Source organism: Paralichthys olivaceus, chromosome 13, assembly GCF_024713975.1.
Source record: "Paralichthys olivaceus isolate ysfri-2021 chromosome 13, ASM2471397v2, whole genome shotgun sequence".
Taxonomy (NCBI): domain Eukaryota; kingdom Metazoa; phylum Chordata; class Actinopteri; order Pleuronectiformes; family Paralichthyidae; genus Paralichthys; species Paralichthys olivaceus.
The window spans coordinates 9,067,408-9,091,173 of NC_091105.1; the positions used below are offsets into that span (position 1 = coordinate 9,067,408).

The window sequence follows — 23,766 nt, forward strand, 5'->3', positions numbered from 1 at the left end:
ATTCCCATGAAATCGTGCAGGAAGCTGTTATTGCAAAGGTTGGGACGTAGAGTAAGTCATGTGGAACGGCTACAGAGGCCATTACAGAGAATCCCTCATTACACCCTGGTCACAGCTTTGCAGTATTACCCCTGTGAAAACACACTCACCCCCGGCTGGATAAGTCAAAGAGAGGAGATTGTCTTATCTTATTTCCTCCTTTTGTGAACGGTCTCCAGGCAGGTTGGGTCGAGTTAAACTTATCAACATATGCAGCTTCCACTCGCTGTACAGCCAAACACACACAGGCTAGTTTAGATCGCTCTGATTTGTTGTCTGCTGTACCTTTACATTCCCGTCTTTGATTGGAATGGAGATGGATCCTCACACCACATCTTGGTCTGTGATCGCTCAATCAATTAATCAATATTATTTTATAGAGGTGTAGCTCACTTAAAGAGTGTCTTATCTGCTAAAGAAAACTATAAAGTCATTAGGGCATAGGGGGAAAAAAGGAAAGACTCTACAAAGCCTTCTTCTTACACTGTGGAGCAACATGAGTTGTTTGGCAAGGCTTCAGAGAGGAGAACCATCCTGACTCATCCATCAGGTTCACATGGATCCATGAAGTCAAGCTACATACTTTACAGAAGAGGCAGTGCGCAGGAATTTTAAATGGAGAAAAATGCATGGTTTGTAAAATACAGAATATGTTATCATCACACCAAGTAAGAAAACTGTTCACATTCAGCAATGACATTACTAATGTAACCCTAACCCTAGCCATGCTAGCATCGGGGCTCAAAGTACAGCAGTTAACTACTTACCACAGTTTTGGTTTATGACACGGCTCTTCGCTGTGTGTCCTTCCCCATTTCATACAAACTGTCCTGCCAATAAAGACAATATACTCAAAGAGAAATTGGCAAAAATAAATTAATTAATTAGTTAAAAAAATATCCTGCAGGTTAGGGTGATGGGTGACTCTTAAATTACCTGTAGATGTGTGTTTGAGTGTTTGAGTAAATGGTTTTTTGTCTTAATTTGGCAAAACTGTCCTGGGATAAGCTCCAGCCTCCCTGTGAATAAAGTATACAAGGTTATAGCTCATAAACGATATCAATAGTACAGATCTTTTTTTCTTCTCAGTGTCCCTGTGATGATCTCTGACGCTGAATGAACTATGCCCTCCAGCTGTATCGCTGCTCCTTCACATGAAAACATTGTGTCATTCATATTAACCACCAGCCATGTGGATGTTAGAGCTGTTTCATAGATATTTAAGCAGCATATTGGTGCGGATGAATATTTAATTTACTTAGTGATCATCAATATTTGATAAGACATAATTTGAGGGAGTTTTTTGTGGAAAAATATGAGCGATCAGTAAGTTTTTTCTTCATAAAGCAATCAACGTGTTAATCCTCTCAACGTGCCATTAAAGCTGTTAGCTCACTTAACATGAAAAGATAAAAGAAACAGAGAAGGAACCACATAGAAAATCTATTAAGACTTTAATTTTCTCAATGCTTTTAAATACATTTTGGACAGAGGGTGACATCTTTTTGCATGAATAAGTTACATAATAAATAAAAGCAAACACATTTTATTTTGTCTCACATTTCACAATAGCAGCAGAAGTGGCCAACAGAGTCTCATTTACCTGAAACACCCCATTGTTTCCAGCTGACATCTTCAGAGGCCAAACCTGCAGAGGCGGTTCAGGGGGTTGCTCCAGGAGACTCTGCTCCAGTGTTCGGAAATTAAATGAGAAACAAGGAAAACACTGGTGTGGGCCCTAAAGCACTGGAAGTCACAGGAGGTAGCATCTTACTCTCCTGCCTATCAATTTACCCTTTCTTTTTTTTTCATGCAGCAGGCAATGTTTATTGATCACCGTGATTATCACAGTCATCTATTCACACTGAACTGCATTTTTCATAGTGTCTCTAGTGAAAGCTGTACAACGACTGCTTCAAAATAAAGCTGTAATATCGTGCTGAAGATTTGCAGATGCACAGATATCTTCTTCTAATAAGAATCGACTGTGGCTGTCTTGCTTGGTAAGACACTTGTTCATCATCAGAACAAAACAAAAAAACAGGCCGACAACAAATGTGGCATGACCTCAGATCTGCCCGTTTCTGCCGCCTTTACACAAATCACAAAACATTACTTTTTTTCAAAATAAAGTGGTCATATAGAAGGACGTCCAGTTAGATATCAAACAAGATAAATGTCCCAGATATGGATGAGCCAATCAGAGCTCTCCAAACATGATTGATGGGTCAGTGGGCCAATCAATGGCAGAATGTAATTTTATGTAGATGGGACTTTATGTCTAAATTACATTTATGTGGTACAGCAGGGACTAATGGCAGCTAGCCTCCATCAGTTCTTCCCCTTTAATGTCATTATGTTAAGTGGCGGTTGAGAATGGACATAACTCACTGAACGTTTATTATGCAAACAAATAATGTACCCATTCCTGCGCCGCCAGTGAATCATGTAGAATATAAAAGCAACATCACTGTCGCCATCAAGAGAACGTGCAGCATTTTACTGCATCAGCTGCATCAACTGCCGGCTCCTCTCCGGCCACATGACTAGTTTCATATTCTCTCTACATCTATGTTATCTGGTGCTAATTCTACAGTGCATTTTCTCTTAATAGAAGTGGTCATTTTTTGTGTCAAATAAAAACATTTGTGGAATTAATTTACACAAAGTGAACAGGTGTGGGGTCGGGTTATAAATCATATAAATCTGGCTTTGCAAGTAGCAGCGTAAGCTCCGAGCAGCAAGGCCACACACTGTCAGGGGGGGGGGACAAGGGGAAACAAAAGGACCGGCTGTTTTTTTTTTTATTTTACAAATTGATGAGGAAACTTTCACTTGTCTGATTGGTTTATTTCTCTAAGGACTATTTGCTGGGTGGTTGCCTGATTGCTCTACTGGAGAACTTGAGCAAGGTAACATGTTTTTCCTGATGATTACACTGGATAACTACACTGGAGTTACTGCCCGCTGGCAAAGAGACTACAACGAAATGTCTGGTCTGGATGTGGACACAGAAAATCCTCCACGTCTTTCCTGTGTCTTTCACACGTATCCTCTCACACACACACGCATACACACACAAATACATACAGGTGATCATGAGCAAACAAATAGCTACAAGTGCATTTTGGCATTAATGCTGATACATATACATGGACGCATTTGTGCATTGACACATACAAACAAAAGCAGTCTTGTGTGCACAGTCACACACAGTCAGACATATTGAACACACACATACTTAACAAACATGCACACACACACACACAAACGCAGACACACTGCTTGTTTGTGGCTTGTGCCAGCTTTCTCTCTCTGCATGCCGACTGTGTGTCTGGCACCGGGGTTAAGGTCTGGAGCCACACACAAGCTGTGTGCTCTGTCTGGCTTTTACACACTCTAAATGGGCTTTATGAATGGCTAGGACTCAATGACTGAGTCAACACCAGGGGCCACACTCAACCCAGTCCAACAGCAGGTTTTTGGAGATAAATCAGAAACAACATTCTCCCAGTGCAGCCAGGAAGCATGTTTAAATTCATACGCCACCAGGTTTCCTTTTGTTTTGCACTGCAAACATTGTGCCGTGGAGTGTGTCAGTCCACAGATGTGTTGCTTGTTTGCCTTCTCTGGCTGAACCCAAGTGCTTTTAAACAGCGCTATGCAATGTCTATGTGTGCATGTGTGTGCATGTGTTTGTGCTCTTGCTGCCCCATCAAAGCCATGTTTGATCTGATTGCTGTGATTAATCCAGCTCTCGACATTGCGTGGAGCCAGTGACTCTGGCAGCCAATCAGATCAGGGATGGATGGACGGATGGAGGCCTCTAATCACAATCTTGTGCCCTCTGTGGGATGCATACATTTTGCCCCAATGATTACCATCAAAAATAAACACTCATCTACTGTACATACAAGGAAGTTAAGTGCACACAAATCCTCACCACTGCTCTATCATCAGATCCAACACTCGATTGACATTCAAATCTGAATCCAGACTGAAGTCTGATTCAACAAAGGGAGCTGTCGGTGGGGTGAGAGGGCGGAGGCCAGACGTCAGCGTTTCAAGCCAGTCGGCAGCGTCAAACAGAGTCGGAGCCCGTCGCTTCCGTGACTTCCCTGTGGACGGCAGAGGGGAGGTGCAGATGGGTGGTGGGGGAGGCGCTGGCACAACCTGGCTGGGGTTTATTACCGCGGGAGATGGAGGAAGCTCCAGCAAGAGAGAAGAGCAAAGTGGCGAGGGCAGGAAGTTGTCATCCCTGGTGTGCTGCTGGGAGGCCTGGGACTGATCGACTTGAGGAGGATGAGGAGGAGGAGATGGGCCGCGGGCAGAGTGGGCCGGGGATTTAAGATCAGAGACATTGACGGGACCTAAAAAAGAGGTGGTTAAAAGGATTAGACCCTGAAAGATAAATGAGTGCCATTTAAGTTCTATTCTTTATTAATTATAGGATACTCACCATCGCAAGTAATAGGCTCATCCAAAATGTCATCTATGGACTGCCGAGGGTCCATCTGTGGCCAAAGGGGGAGAAAAAAAACTTAATTCCCTTGTTCAAAAGAAATTGTTAATGATCTCCTTTTATTCATCTACAGACGCTGACCTGTGCTTTCTGTATAGCCTCCTGTAGCTCTTCTTCCAAACTGCGAACACCGGGCAACATCTGCACAGGACTGGCTGTAATCTGCACCGGCAGCTCAAAGTCCTGGCCAATCACATCACATGGTTGAAAGCAAAACACCTGATTAGAAAGCGGGGGTAGATTAGTCGGTAGGTGGTGAAGGGAGGAAGCTGATGTTAGAGAAGTATTTTACATTAAAGGCTCTGTAGTGGGTCTTTGAAAAGAGACGTCTACATGTGATTATGTGAGAAATGTGGGTATTGGTGTGTGTGTTTACCTGTGTGAACAACACCTCTGTCTGTGCATCTGTTTCTGGTTTCCCCCGAGAGCATCCTGGATCCTGTTGCAGGAAAGGATGCAGGGACCCGTCACAAGACTGAAGGAATGGGGAAAAAAGGGAATTGATGCGATTAATTCTCATTAAACGAGCAGTTTTTCGACACATCCAAGCCTGTCTGTTCTCACCTCATTCCCAGCGTTAGTGGAGCGTTCCCTGGGCCTGCTCCGTATCCTCTCCCTCATCTCCAGCTCCACGCTCAGCTCCTGCTGCTGCTGCTGCTGCTGCTCGCTCTCAGTTCTCCAGGGAGTCCCACACTGCAGGGGCGAAGAGGACGACATGGGCAGACTGGGACTGGGAGTTCCTGAGGCGGTGCTGGCAGGAGCCAGGAAGACAGCGTTGGTAATACCACACTGTTCCCCAGCCAAACTGACTGACGCAGCATTTGTGAACCTGCTCGGGACGGCATTCAGAATTCCATTTGGACTGTCACTGAGAATCCCATTAGGAATTCCTCTGTCCTGGATGTAGAGCTGTTGGTTCGGACTGCTGCCGGGTGAGTCCGGTCCAGAGCTGGAGCAGGAGCCAGGGCTCTGGCTGGGTGGCAGCAGGGGACATGGAGTGAGGGCCTCTTGGTTGGCACCCAGTTGGCATAGGGGAGCAGGGGGGAGGTGAGTGTGAGGAAGCTGGAAGGGAAGTAGACGCTGCAACAGGGCCGGCTTTGTGCCGGAGACAGGGAGGCCACGCTTACGCAGCTGCTGCCGCAACTCTGACACCTGAGGGATGGGAAAAGACGGGGGTGGTAGGGCAGAAGATCTTATAAGATTTTTATAATCATGAATCAGTTCTCAGTTATCTTATAGGATATTGGATTCATTATGAACAGGAGAAAATCAGGGAAATCATAACCTCCACCAGGGAGGTTATGATTTCCCCTTTCTTTAACATTGTAAGATAGGGCGTTTAATTTCATCAAGTAATTCATGGGCTTTGATGAGACATATTTAGAGGACTGATATTTGTAAATGCAGTTTGGTGCAGATCTGAATAAAACTTAACTGAACTTAAATGTGGTTTTATCAGGACCGTTGGGCCCTAGCGGAGGGAGGTATGATAGACATGCGTCTCTTACTGTTAGATCAACAAGGTTTGCAGGCAGAGGCTCAGGGTTGGATGTTGGGTTTGCGTCCATGGGGGTGTGGTTGGTTGTGGCAGGAACAGGTTGGGGGTTCAGGGGCAGGGCTCCAGAAGATTTCACACAGTGATCTCTGCTGCAAGAACAAAAGAAGCATTGACGTCTTGTTGTGTTGTTGGCTCAGTTTGAATTACATGATCCTATCAACAGGGAGCTCGATGCATACCTGGATACAACAGCCACCTGTTGCTGTGGTTGTAGCTGCTGCTGCTGCTGCTGCTGCTGCTGCTGCTGCTTCTGCTGCTGCTGTTGTTGCTGTTGTTGCTGCTGGTTCTGGAGGATTTGAAGCTGGAGGATGACCTGCTGCTGCTTCAAGAGGTGGGAATAGGCTGGGTCCAAAGACTGAGTAGGGGTAGTGCTCTTCTGTTTGGCTCCCGCTGAAGATATAGATTTTATTTAGTCTTGAGTTTAAACAATAATTTTTCTTCTAATTGATTTTCAAAAAAAAAGAATCACAATTATACCTCCAGTCCCAGAAGCTCCTCTCTGGTCTGGAGGAATGTACTGGTGATACTTGAGTTTCCTCATCTTCGGTTTCGTGTCCCTCGGTTTCCGTGGGCGGGGGAGGTGGTTGAAGTTTAAGGAGGATGGGATGGTGGAGGAGCAGGTTGGGCTGGGAGGCTGAGCTGTCTGTAAAGATGCACATTTTCCACATGTCCTTAAATTGCAACTATACTGTGGTTGTGGCGAGTCATTTGAAGAATAGTAAATAAAATATCAGGGAGAAAAATCTAGTCATTTTACATTGTTTGACAGTATTTGCCCCGTGTCAAGGTTAAACATGAAACATACAAATGCCTCATAAAGCTCCTGATGACAGCACATGCTGCTTCTGACATATACAGCCACGCTGCTGGTGTTTGAATGTGTTAACCTACGGGGCAAATACTGAGCTACCCCAGAAGTGCAAAGTGACAGTAATGAATGCAGAGCAGCTAACAGCAGCGCTTTGTGTTTGACAAAACAGAGGACTGACCAGCCTGTTAGGTCAAAGACTTCTGCAGCGCTTGATTATCATTTATGTTGTATACCTGCTGTGAATAGCTGTTACCACTACAAGCACATACACATGATTTTCTCAATGAAAATTACATTTTACTGCATTTAGTCACATTTATTTTCATTTTGAGGCATCAAACACAGAAGAGCTCCTTTTAAAATTTTAATGACATCATTATCATGCGCTAACCTCAAATTACCTTTGGCAGCAGGGGGGTGGTCTGAGAGGTCAGAAACATCCCATTTGGCCTCCCAGTTGTTGCCATGGAGTTTGATTCACCTAGCGTTACAGTCATAGGTTGTCTGATGCCCTCGGTTGCCGGGAGCAACGTCAAACCAGACTAAAGGCAGAAAATAAGAGATGGCGTACGACCCCATATATAAACTCATCATTTACTTTATATGTGTTTATCGGAGGTTGTTAGAGGAAAATCATATATCAGACTTTCTTTTTTCTCACATCCATCACAAATATCAACCCTGTTTCCTCACCTGAGCATGAGCGGGGCTGTGGTTAAGGGGCGGGCCCACAGCTGAGAAGTCACTCAGTAATTGGTCGCCTGGGAGCCCCGGTAGAGAAGAATAGGCCGGTGATTGGTGAACACCATGTTGCTCAGTGGGCGAGGAGGAGGCGCAGGAGGAGATGTCATCTTCGAAGACATCAGCAGAGAGAGGGAAGGAGGCCGAACCTGAGGAGATGAAAAGTGAAAGGAGGTAAGGTCAGAAGAGGAGATTGGGTAGAAGGGGGAGAATGTGTGTGTGTGTGTGTGTGTGTGTGTGTGTGTGTGTGTGTGTGTGTGTGTGTGTGTGTGTGTGTGTGTGTGTGTGTGTGTGTGTATGTGTGTGAGAGAGAGAGTGTGTGTATGGCTGTGTGTTGGCTCACGGTTCTCCAGGGACAGCGTGTGTTGGTGCTGTTGATCCACAGGTCCAGGCGGACATTGGATTCTCTCAGTGACGTCCTGCACCTGGCGAGCCTTCTTCTGCCTCTGGGCGCCACACACAGTTCTCTCTACTGGAGGGAGGGAGGGAGGGAGGGATGGTGGCGTTAAGCAGGGAGAAGGGGGACAGATGGGAGATCAGTGGAGAGAGATTGGAGAGAGAGAGGCAACAGGATTTCAGAACATATGTGATGTGAGCATGCACAACATTGTTGCCACGGGCGATCAGTCCCAAATCAAACCAAGAGAGGCATCAAAAAATAGTAAACGCTCCTGTCTAGAGGGAGACATTCAGTATTCCCCTGGATACGAACACATCCACACAATATTTTTGAAAAGGGCAGGGAGGGACTGTTTGGGAAATCAGACTGATATTAGAATAACAGTATTTTCAAATTAAAAGCGAGGTTAGAGGGTGCGGAGATAAAGAGGGAAAGTGAGATGACACAGAGAGATGTCAGCGCTGGCGGAAAAAGATGACTGATCTCTGGATGGTCGGGTTTATCATGTGCCGTCAATCACTGATAAGTTTGTTGGCAGCTTTAAAAAAAATCAAAGTGCAACAAGGTCATATTTCTGTTTAACTGACAGCTGATGAAACACCGACAGATTTACACACTTCATTTCCTCGCACAACAATGGAGAGCAAATCAGATCAGAAGTAACACAATGAAGTAACACAATGCAGAAAGAGAGAGGAGAGAGACGTGGGGGAATCGAGGGTAAAACAGGCCACAGTGACAGTACAGATGGAGCATCTACCTTGTGCAGTTTCAGTGTTCAGACCACTAGGGGGCAACTTCTGAGTGGCACCGTCTTCATTTAGACGCTGCAGCAGGAAACATCAGGTCAGAGCAACAGATTACACAGCAGTTCACTCAGGGGGAAGGTTAAAGAAAACTGTCCGTCAGTGTCAGTGTGAATAAAATACTAGGACACCAGGGGGAACCAACAGAATATTTCCTCCTCATATACAAATATTCTCCTGTGAAACTGGTATAGGTTGTTAGTTTATTTTTCATGGATATAAATGTATTTCATAAATACAGTCCATTCACCGTTTACCATTAGTATAAATGATTCATTTCTTAGTACGATATTCATGATCTGCAGCTAAACAAAGATTTATTCTCATTCTCACAAATATAATCAGAAATAAACATTCAAAGGAAAAAATGAGTCATATCTGAAGGAGAAATTGTCTTTTCATTGTGGCTTGAATTTAAGAAAGCGGCTAAAGATTTGCAATTTGCAATGTTTATTTATGGGTTATCTCTGTAAACTGTGTACTTATAATCCAGTCATCATTATTGTAATCACATATTATGTGTATTGGTAAATAATGTATGTGTTAGTGTATAGATTTATTTACATTTTTAATTCAATGATATTTACTAACAATTCCATTGGAGAGTTCCCTGATCGCACCCCTCTGATGGTTTTTTGCAGCTCTCCACCACAAGTTTATATATAAAGTCTATATACATTTCTAAAGCTATATGTAGCTAAAACATTTAAACTTAATCAATTAATGCTTTAAAACCAGTATTTGATCCTTAGTGTGACATGTGATGGATGGGTTGCTTCTCACCAGAGCTTCACTCTGGTCCTTCTCTGTTTTTTGAGGTGGAGCAGTAGATTTCAATCCTATAAAGAGACAAAGAAGATGTGGTTATGAGATCAAAAATAATGCAGACAGCATCTCTGGTGCATCAACAAATCCCTCTCAGCCTTTTAAACTCATCCTCCTCCACGTTACAGTGTGGAGCATCAGACACTCTTTCGGGTCGGCAGGTATAAGAACGTGCAGCTCTTCTTGTGCAGCCTGTTTCTGCCTCAGACAGCCCAGTGGGACCTGAAGCCAGGTGCTGTGCCTCTCAACAAAGTAGCTGGGATTGCTTTTCATATTACTACAATATGGACTAAAATGTAAAACAATTTCCGCACAGATGCAGATAAATATGTAGGAATTTTGAGCTTTCGGTACAATTTATCAACACAGATCTGTTATTGAATGATGTCCGTGTACATATGTTACCACGGTTTACTTGTGTCGAAATTACCAATAAAACAGCTTCATTGCAATTAAATAATACAAGATTTGTTATAGGGCATATCTACAATCCTGATAGCTGCTTTATGTGAGGAGCTTTTGCAGACATACTAATGTGGAGCTGTGCATATTTTGCATATCATGTATATTTGAGGTCATTGTGTCCCTCGATTTAAATCTATAGTTATTGCAACCATTGTTCAACAAGAAAGTCTGTGTAATTCACCCCAGAAGTTTAAAGTAAAAGCTGGTAAATATGTGCGTAGACATCAAGTGATCAATAGTCAATCATCTTTCAGTGAAAGAGGTGACTTCATTCATATGAAATCCAACCTGCAGTCATAGTGTAGATGGATCAATCACACTGTTAATGACATGGACTAACCAGAGTCTGCATTGATTTCACTCTGCCTCCGGTTCTGAATCCTCAACTGCAGCACTGAGACAGAAGGAGAGAGATTGTGTCAGAAAAAGATGAAACATAACAGTGAGTAAGTTGGATTTCCATTCACAGCACAAACTATCTGAGAAAAAAATCACGCTGACGTCACAAGGTAGCAGTTGAGCAACAGCAGACAGCTCGGTCACTGTTAAATGATACCGCCTCGGAACTGATATCACCCCATACTTTGCAGTGCTTGTAGATTATGTATCTTCTCACATGCCTGCACACAAACACACACCACACGTCTATGCACATGTGAACATTTGGCACATACACACTGACAGGTGAAGTAAGGTAGGGCCGAGCCTATCACACCGAGTGCTTCCCTGAGAGCATGATACGTTTCGTTTTGAGTTTTGAGACCTGAGAGACCCGACGAGGGCAGGGGAGGGGGGAGCGCTGTGCAGGGGGTTGAGGGCAGCAACTATTTATCTCTCAGTATGTCTATTTCTGTTGGTCCCATCCCCCCTTCAGCTGTCCCACTCTCTCCACAAGCGTCTCATACATCCCCTACTCCTCACGTCATCCTCATTTGTGCTGCTAACCACACTCTTCCTGCTCTCCTGCCTCTCTGACAACTCAAAACATCTCAGAAATCTGGGTTTAACAGCAGATTTACACACTGGGCTCTGTCCGCTTAAGACATCAGAGAAGCAATGCTTGTCAGAGGGAGGTTTTCTGTTGGTTTCAGTGTGTATGCTCATGCTTGCCTGCCAACGACCAGTTTTTTCCCTTTTTTTGTAATTAATCATGTTGAATAATGTCTCCTTTCACATCTTCAGGCCTTTTAAGATCATTGAAATGAAACAATTTTGGATCCATTGCACCTCAGACACATAAAGCTGAGTCAAAGGGTCATAAGCTGACAAGGTTGGGAATCATGACTTAAACATGTGAATTAACAGTGACAATCACATAAAGCACACATGTATGTAACAGGAAAATTTTGCAGTGGAAACAAGTCACATCCAAGGTCAACAATAAAATTATTAACATTCAATCAATGAATAAAAACTGTATCATTAACAATATCCAGAGGACATACATTGGTTTGATGTTATAGACTGACGTACTCCTCATGCTCAACTATGTACATACATGTTTTTAAATGGAGCAGCTGCCATAGAGAATCATGTTTTCCAGCAGGTGTTTGTTCACCTAAGGGACCGTCTCTATGTCATTTCCTCGCCTTTCTATTTTACCAGGCGTTTGCGACAGCTGCCCGGAACCACAACAGTAGCCACTGCGACTACTGAAGGTTGCATTATGCAGTTATAGGGACAGTTGTTGAATTGTGTGTCAAAGAATCATGGTTGTGTCCTGAAGTTTTTTTTGTATAAGTGCAACTCAGGGATATAATTTAGAGTTCATGTCAGCTGTCTTTTCCTCCAGTGTACTCACAGAGTGTGGCTCGTTTATCGTCAAGTCACCTTCAATGATAACCTTTTAGACTGTAATCTTACATCTGCAGCCTACTTTTACATTTCAAACTTCATCAAATCCACATAAAACCCATTTTTCTTTGCAGAAAATCTGAGTTGAGAGTGAAATAATCACTAATGAATCTTTAACTGTGGTGTCGGAGCTTTATTTCTTTGAAGGTCTCACATGAACACTGTTTTCCTGCAAATGCACAACCCCTTCAGATGTTGTGTACATGACAGTTTTCTGTATTTGTCTTGTTTTTTCAATGGGTTCAAGAGATTTAACTTCTGATCAATTCTGATGAGACCAAGGTTACAATCGTTAAATTCTTAATAAAGCTGACTGAGGATCTTGTAACAAATTTTACATTGTCCCATACGAATGTTTTGGTATTAAAAATAAGGAATTTCCTGGTGAAGGCCCATTTTAATTTGTTATCAACCAACCAGCTTGTGTCAAAGTGTCACCCAGTAACATGCAGAGATCTCTGCTGCCCTCTTGTCCTCTCATTCAAGACATGAGACTGTCGGTGAGAAGAAAACACTAAATCCATTCGCCATTATCAATACCTTCACACTATTGATCACATGATAGACATGGTGACTGATCAGCCAATAACCTTCACAAACAGTTCACCTCCATATATTGATGCTAATGTTGCCAATTATGTCTGACATGTAAAGCCACTGCAGTGGAGGAAATAAATCCTCCTCCTTGTTTAGCTGGTGTGAGTGGAGCCTCCACGAGGGTCCTCACCTGAGCGGAACTTGTTCCGGATAAGAAGCGACCTCTCGGAGGCCAGCAGTGTCATGGTGGAGGGGAGGTGCGGGGGACCAGGGAGCAGAGCAGAGAGAAAGAGGAAATTCCTGGTGTCACTCAGCCAGGAGGAATGGACCCCCTCTCCTTCTGTCTCTCTCTCTGTTGGGAAAACATCAGTGGGAGCAGAGGGAGTGGGACAAGAAGAGAGACAGATGCTTGTTATCCACTGATAGACACAAACCAATATTGATAGAGGCACACAAAGCGCAGCCGAGATGGATTGAGGGGGAAATAGAGACGTAAAGCCTCTCAGACCTACAGGCAGACTGAATGCTGCAGTGAGAGCTGCTCTGGCAACAGCAGGCCTCCCCACAGACGGCCTGTCATAATCACACAGAGAGTCACAGAGGCCCACCCACAGAGACAGAGCTAACGACACAGAGAATTAAACAGACAAGGAGGCTTTAACAGAGACGGGGCGAGGAGCCTGAGGAAGAGGAGGCTGAGGAAAGTCAAGCTCGCATGTGGGACGGAGACAGAAGCCCCAGCAGATGCTTGGACACTAGAGCTGGAGGACATTGATCTTGCCGAACAAACCTGAAGCATTGCTGCACCACATATGTCCCTCACAGAGCAGAGAGAGTTGGGAATCTACATAAGCTGCATTAGTGCACACACACAACTTATTAACAATATTGATTTGAACTGGCTGTCCACAGAACACCCAGAGGAAGCCTGTTTGAAGGGAATGGACAAACACACACACACACACATGCTATGGAATAGCTGAGGTGATGCATACTAAATCACCAGAGTGCTCGTCCTATTCCCACTCCCATAAATCCACACACCTGACTTAGTTACAATATGAAGATAGCAAGAGGAGGCCACTCACTCCTTAATGCAGTCAAATAACAAGCAAGTGATTGAGATGTCTCGTCTGGCACAGGCATAACATCACAGCACTCACAGCACTGACAACACAGCGAGAATAAAAGCTAGAGAATGAAAGAGAATACTTACAGGAAAAGAGAGAATTGAGTCCCCCGGGGGAAATTGGAGTGGATTTAAGATTAAATTGAGGAGAGGTGCGAGATGAGGAAGAGAGGGAAAGAGAGAGAACTTCGTAATGCGTTTAATGATGATTTCTTTCTTTCATGTTCTTTTCATATCCTTTTTTTCGTGTTTCTTTCGTCCCCCTCTCAGTCTTTTCGTGTTCCTAAAGGTGAAATGAAAGGAGCAGAAGGACCTGTGGTTCCTGTGTCCCCTTACGATAGAGACTCACCCTCTCTACCTCTGCCTTGCACTCTCTGTCCCTCTCCCCCATCCGCCCCAAAGCATCCTGGATCCTTGGTGCCAACTGTGAGCGACTGTCAAACTCTCCCCCTCCCCCTGCATGGCCTCATCTCCCCCTCCCCTCCCCTACAGCAGCCATTCACTCCCCCCTGACATCTACTGACTGACTGACTGATCCCCAGGCAGATTCAGAAAATAATACAATAAGTGCTTTTGTTTGTGTTTGTACAGTGTCAAAAGTATTCACAAATGAAGTTAGTGCAGTTGCTTAATGTGAGCGGCTGAGCTGCCACATAATGTGACGGATAGAGAAGTGAAGGCAGGATAAAGAGATGGTTTATTACGAGGCAGCGAGAAAAGCCCCGGAGTGTTTTGGACTCACATCAAATCATGTACTGCAGCAGGACTGCAGGCTCATATGCTGCTGTCAAGATACCTTTGGGTCACCCTCTTAAAGTGATTTAGTGGTGTTGGCGTGCACGTATGCATGTGTGTGTCTGAGTGTGTGCCCTCACAGAGTGTCACAGGTCACTAAATCAGTGTGCATCAGCATAAAGTTTTCAGTATGGATCAGAGCCGGAGCCGAGCAGAAAATCTGAGTTTCATTTCGCTGTTCAGGCGTCCAAAACAACCTGGGTGAACATGGAGGAGAGTGTTTGTATGTGCATGCTCTTTTACATGTGCCTGTGTGTGTGTGTGTGTGTGTGTGTGTGTGTGTGTGTGTGTGTGTGTGTGTGTGTGTGTGTGTGCCTGTAGGCTACAGTGGGAAAGTGGGGGAAGTGAGGTTGTAGCTGGAGCACCTGTTCCGTGGATTTGACAGACAGGCCGGTGTGTGCTGGTTCAGCAGGTCGTAGAGAGGGGGAGACACAGAGGGGAGGTAGAGAGGGTGAGACAGGGGAGGCAGGAAAAAAGTTGGGGAGCAAACACTTGGGGGGGAAGTGTTTACAGTGAGGACATGAAGAGCACTGGAGCCGATCGTGGAAAAAGGAGTTTGCTGCCATTTTATCTAATGTGAAAAGAAAAAGACGGTGACGTGGAGATCTGCTAATCAGAGAACACGGAGCAGAGATAGCGCTGCGTGGGCCAATTACAGTTGCCAAGGAACAAAAAGGGAACAACTAATGGAACACAAAATGAATGGGAACCTTCATTTAATACATGGTTGTAGACAGACGGCACTTTCAGGTGCCATTTGCACAGCATGACTGTTTGTCGTGATTATAAAAATCTCACCTTTGACAGCTTTTCCCACCCCTGCAATTCACTCACACACACACACACACAAACATGTACACACAAACACATACATTGACACCATGGAACATTATTGTAGGAAAGGTGATGTAATTGCTTATTCGTCTGCTTCCCTGCACCACAACTACACCCTCTCCTCTACAGCCAGGACTCCCTTTCTGATTAACACCTGTTATCTCTCTCTCTCTCTGACACACACACATGCACACACACTCTCCATAGTGTTAATCCTGCACTGTGTCTGGTGAGCGAAGAGGCCTGCACGCTGTTAACCTTCTCTTCTCGAGATGTATCATATTTCTCTGTGTAATTCTGGGCACAGTAATCTTTTCATATAGGACCTCGACTTGACAAGAGACACAGGCCGAATAGCTTAATATAGCTCGGAATGACAACACACTCCATGTGTCTGCATAGGTGATTTCATATTTATGGCTCTTTGACTGCAGAGTTTGAATGCAGCTCTGCTGTCTTCTGCTCTCCACCCTGGTAAATGTATCCCTCCACCATTTGAGAGACAGCATAGCAGAATGAGCCAGGTCTACTCAGCACATCATAGGTGTGAGTGTGCCCTCACATGGCTGAAATGTGAAATAGCAAGCCATGCATGATGGACCTAGAGGAAAACAAGAAAAAGCATTCACGGTTAGTTTAGCTTCCCATCGTTTGGGCTCCCGCCGGCAGTAATGGGACGTCTGTGATGCAACAAAGCAGATACAAAACAAATATATCAAAGCCCTGAATGTATCAAAGCGAATAAAAATCCAAAACATACCAGTCCAACACACTTCATTACATCTGCTGCCTCTCCCTTTTGGTTCATCGCTGGGTCTTTTCTCACCCCTCTCTCCTCTCCACCTATACCTTTATCACTTCAATCATTTGGCCGTGTGCCTTGCGCCACTCAGAAGGCCCGCTGCCCACTCTGTTTGACACAACTACACACACACACACACATATACACATAAACACAGCACCGATTTCTGTCCGTCATCCATCTGTCTGTCAGTCACTGCACTTTGAAGCTCTGAGCAGTCTGGATAGTTCCAAACACTGCACAACGCACACACACACACACACATACACAAACTGTAGTGTACACACACTTCTCCAGCTGGAATGCTGATCCCACACATTTGGCCGGCTGAATATTCATCATGCACTGAGGACCTTGTAGCTCAGCGATGCAGCGGCCCACTGGTATTAATTAGGGGACCAGAACCTGTTATATGAGAATTTATTCGTTTTTTTTCTTGACAGCATCACTTTGATTTAATGACTGAACCCTCAGAGTGACCTTAACAATGTGTAAGTGGCTCCACGATGAGCCTCTACAAGAATGATAAGAGCAGTTGATAGTTAGAAGCCTCTTAGTAGACAATTTAATAAGTTCAACAACTTGCAGGGTAATGGTATTATGAATACAAATCTCTATCGTGGTATATTTTATCAATTTATATTATTTATATATCATGGAGAGACAAGTGAGGAAATCTGTTCTATTATAATATTTTATCCCTAAAAGGTTTTATGGGCACCTGGGTCATTTTCCTTGTATGTTGGTTTCCTGAAAGCTTTAAACCTTTTTTTACAAATGTACAAAGAAGTTACACATGAACCATGACATCTATTAAAGAGGCCTGCTCATGTGTTTGCAACCTGGCCCATAATGGTACAAAACACCTGGAGATTTTCATGAACCGGTTCACATTCATTCTAAAATCCATCTAAAATAATATTTCAAAATAATACGAGGTCCTGAGGAGATTCTATAATGTGTCTCTATAGAGACGTGGGATAAAGGATAAAACTGTTCTTTCACTGTTCATAAATGACTTCTGAAGTTTCGCTGAAGCAAACACGAGGTTGAACTTCCTTTCTTTTTGTTTCCGCTGACAGTGTTTCTTTGTTCACTTGCTGCAGAAGGGAAGTAAAACAATGAGGGAATACTGACTCTTTTTTTTCTTTACTGAAGCCTCACCTTAGCTTTACATGAACTTTTGCATGATTACTTACATTGATATCATATTAGGATCTGATTATGAAGATAAGAGAAATAATTATATACACCTACATATGAACATGTGAGTACTGACAGACCTGAGGACCTGTGTGGCTGCCCTGCAGCAGAGCAGATGGCATGAGAAAATGTTGTGTTGTCGTATACGTTGCATTTTGCCATATTGCACAAACTCATCAGTCTACTCGGCTGTGTAACTTATGTTTTTCAGTCCACAGTTCATTTTAGAAACTCACGTCACTCCATCTTTGAACTATCAGGATTCAGTTAAAGGTAGAAGAAGTAATTCACACTTCTTGGTTAATCTTTGCTCATAACACTCTCTAATACCGCTCTCCTTCCAGCGACCCTCTGAAGAAGTGAGCTTTTCAAACTCATATACAATGAGCTCAGTGCAAGCCTTTCACCCACAGTGCCACGGTGTCGCTATCCGCAGAAAAAAGGAGTGGGACAGCCATGAGGACGCAGGTAGGTCATTTGAGCAATACAGTATTTAATAACTTATCTCAAGCTGCTTAGCTCTGTTAGACTCTGTGGCTTAAATGGAGCAGAACATTGAGAGAGTGCAAAAAAACAGAGGACCGTCTTACAAACTCAATTACTCCCTGGACGCAGGCCAAGTGGTTGGCTCGCACACCCCAGCAGATATATATCGAGTATCATCTTTTTTTCTTTTCTTTTTTTACAAAGACCTATTTCAAGTCTCTGCTTTGGTGATTAATGGAGAAAAAAGAAAATAAACTCAGAGAATCAACTTGAATTAGCAGAGAGATAAGGCAGTCATTACTCAGAGTTGCTTTGTACGAGAGTAAAACCTTTTTATTAGAATCCAGTTTATTTTACTTAAGTATGAAGATAACGCAGAAGTGGGACTGAAGACTGAAATGAAAAATATTGATTCAGTGACAGTTTACAGTCAAAATTTAATTCAAATAAGTTAAACATAATTCACATAAAACAAAAAATCTGAATATGGTGTTTATGTTGAAATAATTTGGTCAGACTCTTACATGATATGGATTAAATACATCAACACAAGAATAGGCATCTTCATCCACAATGTAAAAAACGAAACAAGTGGATGCTGAGTTGAAATAAATCAAGTGCAAATGACTCACAGTGTCTCTGACGGTAAGAAAGATAGATTACATCTCTTACATAAGATAGTGCAGCTCTTACAAATAGATCTCTTTATACTGTATTTACACGTAGAGCAGATAAATAAGTTACCCTTCTTCTCTGAGCACTTCAGGGTTTCATTGTGGATTGTATGGGAATGCAACGTCAAGGGGGCAGGTTAGCAAACTAATTCATCTTTTTAACTCGCATAAAAACTATGATTTCAAGCATGAACTTTCCCTTTTTTATCTATGCAACTTTTTTCATCTGGGAAAGTGAATTCAAAATCATGTATGACTTTAAAAGCTGCTGTTTTGGCCCATTAAATGGAATGGGAATAATATACATTCATATAAATAAATCACTATTATAAATGTTGAAATAAATATTGTTAGTGCTTCTGTCTTTGAAAGAAAATAGATGAGGAAAGTTTAGTGTCTTTAACTTTCCATTTCAGACTCTGAGTTCTCCAAGTTAGACACCGTGGAGCTGTACCACTCTGCGCTCTCCTCTTCCTCCTGCACTCCCGACACGCCACTACCGCCTCCGCCTCCACCCCTGTCTTTTCTCTCATTCAGCATCTCCATGGCCACTTGGTGGTAAGGGTGTTTGCGCTTTGTGTGTCGGCGCAGCGTGTTGCGCTCGGCGAAGCGCGTGTGGCAAAGTTGGCACTGGTAGGGTTTCTCTCCAGTGTGGACCCGTTGGTGGCGCTGGAGCTCGCCAGCCTCCCTGAAGCGTTTGGCACAGATGGGGCACACAAAGTTCCTCTGGCCTGTGTGGATGTGCTTGTGTCTCTGTAGAAGAAAACAGCGATTTCAAATTAAATATTAACACATTTTAAAAGTTATTAAGGTGGTTAAAATCATCTTTGACTACGTCGGTACGAAAGCCGACGCTAGTGATATAAAGATGAACCTACAGAAGATGATGGTATAGGGACACTTTTCCAGTCTATAGACCACACCTCTTTACTGTATAATTCACATTCACTCTGTAACACACATTCAAAGTGCACATCAATATGCAGCCGCTTCTCTATCACATATCCTTCATGCATCGACAGTGGATGTATGAAGGATAAGTGACAGAGCCAACAGGGGCAATTTGGGGTTCAGTATTTTGCCCAAGGACACCGGGGATCAAACCACAGACCTTCTGATTAGTAGATGACCTCTACTGTTTTGGTTCGCACTAACCTGCTCTCATACCTGGTAGCTTTTTGCACCAATTAAAGTCTAACACCCATTTAATGTTACCTGCCCAGCCCCAAACTTTCTACAAACTGCTCCTGTCGCTCTGTCTCTACTGAACGTGTAAATAAAAGTCATTAATATCAACTGAAGGGTAAAACGTTACCTGGTTTGTTTGTTTGATAGTAAAAAGGATTACACAGAAACAACTTAGCTACCAAGGGTGTGATATGAGTTAATACTTGAACATTCTGAAAATTCTGAATATCTCAGTTTTCACACTGCGAAATTGTGATTTGTAATTAGTTTTCACTTATTTCTGAATCGATTAATTTAGAAAAACTCTGGTAGAATAATCATTCCTTTTCAGCCTGTTTCTGCTGCTCCAAAGTGGCCAAAAGAAATCAGCTACTCTTATTGCAATAATAATTTGAGACATGTTATTATTACCTGCAGATGGCTGGAGCGTTTGAAGGCTTTGCCGCACTGCTGGCAAACATGAGGCTTCTTCTGCGAGTGCGTGATGGCGTGGCGCTCGAGGTCGGAGAGGTAAAAGAAGACCCGCGGGCACAGCTGGCAGTACAGAACCCTGCGGGCGGCCAAAGTGTTGGGCGACGCCGCTGGAGAGAGAGGATCCAGCGGGTCAAGTTTATCCATGGGGAGTATGGGTCCGATGGGCGGGGAAGGAGGAGCGGCCATGTTGGAGAAGTAAAGGTGGTCGTCCAGAGGTAAATGTTCTGAGTGCAGGTCGCAGGGGTCAAATCTGGACTCCGAGGATGGTGATTGAGCTTCTGCCTCAGAGCTGGGCTGAGCTGAGGGGTCAAAGGTCATATTGGCAGACGGTAAGTGAGGAGAGGATTCTGCAAAAGTTGATGGCTTGTTGTTTTCATTTGAGATTCCTTCGGCAGATATGGCTTCACTTCCAGGGTTTGAGTCAGTGGAGGTGTTCTGAGTGTGGAGAGTGGGGGCCGTGCTGTTGTGGTCACTCTGGAGAGCAGGAGTGGACAAAGAGACAGAAAGGGCGGACCCAGAGTTTACATTATGTACTCCTGACAGGACGACTGGAGGGTCACTGGCGCCCAGTCTGATGACAGGGTGAGACAACGTGGGCAGAGGGGACCCCAGTGCGCTGACCTGACCACAGGACAACGGGAGGGAGACCGGTGCTGATGCTGCAGTGATCTGAGACAGCTGACCTGTCGAAGGGTCAAGGACAGCGATGGGGGTGGAAGTAGTGTCACCAGAGGAGGAGGGCACAGAGGAGAGGAGAAGGAACATGGGGGTGGAAGCACCGGGTGAGGTCTGAGCGACAGAGAGGGGAAGCGAGAGACCCACCGGAGCGGAGGAGAGCTGAGGAGAGGAAGAGGAAGATGATAGGAGGAGAATGGGAGCATTGGTTGAAGGGTTAGTGAGGATCTGGATAGGCTGACTGGGGACTGAAATCCCAGTAGGAGGGGACAGAGCAGCATTGGCCTCCTGGACAACTTTAATGTTTGACTCTGAGGCCTTTGAGGGATCTGAGTTCATAATCAAACTCGTGAGGGCGTCTGGAGCTTTTGTCAGATCAGCACCAAGTGATGGTGACTCGGTATCAGGGGTCATATCAGAAAGTGCATTATCTAAACTTTGGCTGAGGCTCGGTTCTGCTAACTCCGACGACTCCTTTCCTTCCACCTGTGCTGAACGAGCCTGATCCGAGCGAGGATCCTCGGACGTGGACGCATCGACCTGCGGCAGTTTGACTCCCTCCGGACTGAGAGTATACGGGATTCCCTGGTCGTCTATGAGAAGAAGGTCGTCAGTGTCACAGTCTATCGAGGGGAGGGAGGTAAAGACAGAGGTAGAAAAGAAGGAGGGAGACAGAAGAGAGTCTTCAAGTGTATCTGTGCCATGTTCATGGTTATCGTCCTCTTCTACTATGTCTCTGTCTCCATCTCCCTCATACTCATCTACCTCCATGATCAGTGAGGTCTCACAGCCAGAATCATCCACACACTGTCCACACCTCCTCTGCAGACCCTCTTTGTTCTTGGGTAAACTCAGGTCCAGTGGTTCCATCTGTTCCTCAATTTCCACCTCACCGAACGTCTCCAAGTGCATTTCTTGCAAAATATTTGTCTCAATTTCTCCCTCTGTAGTTTCCTCTTTAATCATCTTCCAAATGTGTGTTTTATCTGTTAGAGTTTCTGGCACATCTAAAACATCTCCCTCTCTGCACATTGTATCCCCTCTGTCCATCTCTGTCTCCTGGAATGATTCTTCCTCATGATCCTCTACCTTTTGACAAACAACTTCCTTGAGTCCAGCTCCATGTTTGACAGCAGGCATCTGGATTTTGTCTCTGTGTCTCCCTGCTCCTGTTGAGACCAAACCAGGCCTCCTGAAGCGTGTGTGAGCAAAGTCTTTGGTCTGGCTGATGGCAGAGTTCGTGATTGGCCTCTCGCACCGTGGGGGGACGACAATTTTGATCCTGATTGGCTGGCTCCGCAGAGCAGGCACTCCGGTCTTGACTGTAATTGGCCGCCTGAGTCCACCAATCTTACTTGTTTCCTGAGAGGCTGGCTTGGAGTTCCCGCCCCCCTCTGGCTTTCTCCCATTGACTGGAGGAGCATCCTGTGTGATGATGGTCACTGCTGCTGTGACGGGGCATGGCTGGAGGTTACCTGGTACAGTACTGAGGGAGGTTTTGTCCTCTGAGTCCAAACAGCCGCCTGTCACTGCCTCTGGTCCCCCTGCACACCAGCTGCCATTTTGGGCATCCAGGCTGCCACTGGTCAGGACTGAAGCCAACTGAGAATCCATTTTGGGGCATACCTATTTCTATTTCTATGAAGTGGAGGATACAATAATGAATTAGAAACTCTCAGTTGCAGCATGAGAATAAAACATTTCATGGTGGTAGAGGAAGTAAACACACATCCTGTGATACATGGTTTTTGGGGGTCAAGTGAGCAAACAGCCAATATCATCAGTGTTTTTTAAAATATTAAATATACATGGTTCAGATTAAACTCTTCTATCTCTAACTGACTCACATGACACCTCCCTCCTCCTCCTCCTCCTCTTCCTCTTCAACACGAGACGCTCCTGGTAATTGTGCTGTTACCCTGCATGATCCAAAATTACTGCTCGGCTATATTTGACCGATCGATCCACAGAAACGCACCGGAGCGCAGGAGGGTCCGAGTGATGCGAGCGAAACGACATTTCCTCTCTCGCACTTCTACCGCGATCCACATGCGATCCTCACAACAAATCGCGTCATGTTAAAATATATTTCGTGTTCCGTTTACATCTCTGTCCTTTCCTTTAGGCTGGGGGGGATCAACCCGTGCAGCACTGTCCGAGCAGGAGGACGCCATTACGCACAGTCCTAGGTCCGAAACGCCAGTGTGACCGTGGTGCGTGTGCGCCCTGACAGCTCTCGGACCTGGGACATCTCTAAACGCTTCAGAGGAGGAGAAACGTGTTTGATTGCAGATAACCGCGAAGTGTGGAGCGACGCTTTCCCCCCTCAGCCACCGCAGCTTCCTCGAACCCACAGCCAGCCATTTTAGAGCCGAGGGTCCGAGGCACCGAGAGCGCAACCCGGCGGCACCGGGTACAAACTTTCCCCCGGCGCGCTGTCATTTCTTTCCGGCCCCTGCTGCTGCCAGCGCCGGGGCAGGACGCTTTCGATCCCGTTTTAAAAACTGTATTTCTGAACTGTACTCCACCCTCGCTGCGTACACAGGGACTGGCTTACCCGAGCTGCGGAGGCTTCCGGAGGACCAAATATGACTGTGCAGTGTAAAGGGTGATGCTGCGAATGCTGAGGGAGGGAGGGGTCAAGGGGAGTTGCTATGGTGTCGCAGCCTACCGGGTCCGACCAGTGGCCATGTTCAGCCTATGAGTACGGTTGAACCTGCAGCCTGCACACACAAGCCTCTGTGTGTGTGTCACTGAGAGGATGGAGAAAACATGGACTCACACTGATGGGCTCATGTGCAATACATGAAAATAAAAAATGTTCCCAGTGCGAAAACATTCTTTTTCTATTTCAAATAATTTCAACTTACAAGTTCAAAGACTTGATGCATCAGACTGAAGAGGTAAAATCACACATCACAGTTATAATGAGTACATGGAGGTTTCAT

General features: G+C 44.8%; 3 protein-coding genes across 8 annotated transcripts in view; 1 reads left to right on the forward strand and 2 right to left on the reverse strand.

Annotated features, from left to right (window-relative positions):
- Positions 1 to 1,474: 1,474 nt before the first annotated feature.
- On the reverse strand, positions 1,475 to 14,112 carry LOC109633241 (myocardin). 5 transcript variants are annotated; one of them, XM_020092950.2, is made up of 16 exons: positions 13,775 to 14,111; positions 12,749 to 12,910; positions 10,508 to 10,561; positions 9,661 to 9,716; positions 8,832 to 8,898; positions 8,015 to 8,140; positions 7,624 to 7,820; positions 7,332 to 7,472; positions 6,597 to 6,762; positions 6,299 to 6,509; positions 6,070 to 6,208; positions 5,126 to 5,713; positions 4,938 to 5,036; positions 4,643 to 4,780; positions 4,499 to 4,553; positions 1,475 to 4,409 (listed from the first exon to the last, which is right to left on the reverse strand). In XM_020092950.2, exons 2-16 carry the CDS (start codon positions 12,801 to 12,803, stop codon positions 3,979 to 3,981), a joined length of 2,523 nt encoding a protein of 840 aa, XP_019948509.2. In that variant the 5' UTR covers positions 12,804 to 12,910; positions 13,775 to 14,111; the 3' UTR covers positions 1,475 to 3,978. The 5 variants fall into 5 exon arrangements, with proteins under 5 accessions (XP_019948509.2, XP_019948508.2, XP_019948510.2 ...); XM_020092949.2 differs by having other exon boundaries at positions 6,070 to 6,205; positions 8,015 to 8,143; XM_020092951.2 differs by having other exon boundaries at positions 4,643 to 4,744; positions 8,015 to 8,143.
- Position 14,113: 1 nt separating this feature from the next.
- rps9 (ribosomal protein S9) overlaps positions 14,114 to 23,766 on the forward strand; it is a 145,786-nt gene continuing 136,133 nt past the window's right edge. Inside the window, exon 1 of the mRNA XM_069537582.1 lies at positions 14,114 to 14,123. The gene's annotated coding sequence lies outside the window, so the exon portion shown is untranslated. The remainder of the gene's footprint in view (positions 14,124 to 23,766) is intronic.
- Positions 18,225 to 23,650, reverse strand: LOC109633238 (uncharacterized). 2 transcript variants are annotated; one of them, XM_020092939.2, is made up of 3 exons: positions 22,666 to 23,650; positions 20,081 to 22,456; positions 18,225 to 19,234 (listed from the first exon to the last, which is right to left on the reverse strand). In XM_020092939.2, the coding sequence occupies exons 2-3, from the start codon at positions 22,430 to 22,432 to the stop codon at positions 18,881 to 18,883; spliced, it is 2,706 nt and encodes a 901-aa protein (XP_019948498.2). In that variant the 5' UTR covers positions 22,433 to 22,456; positions 22,666 to 23,650; the 3' UTR covers positions 18,225 to 18,880. The 2 variants fall into 2 exon arrangements, with proteins under 2 accessions (XP_019948498.2, XP_019948499.2); XM_020092940.2 differs by having other exon boundaries at positions 23,376 to 23,473.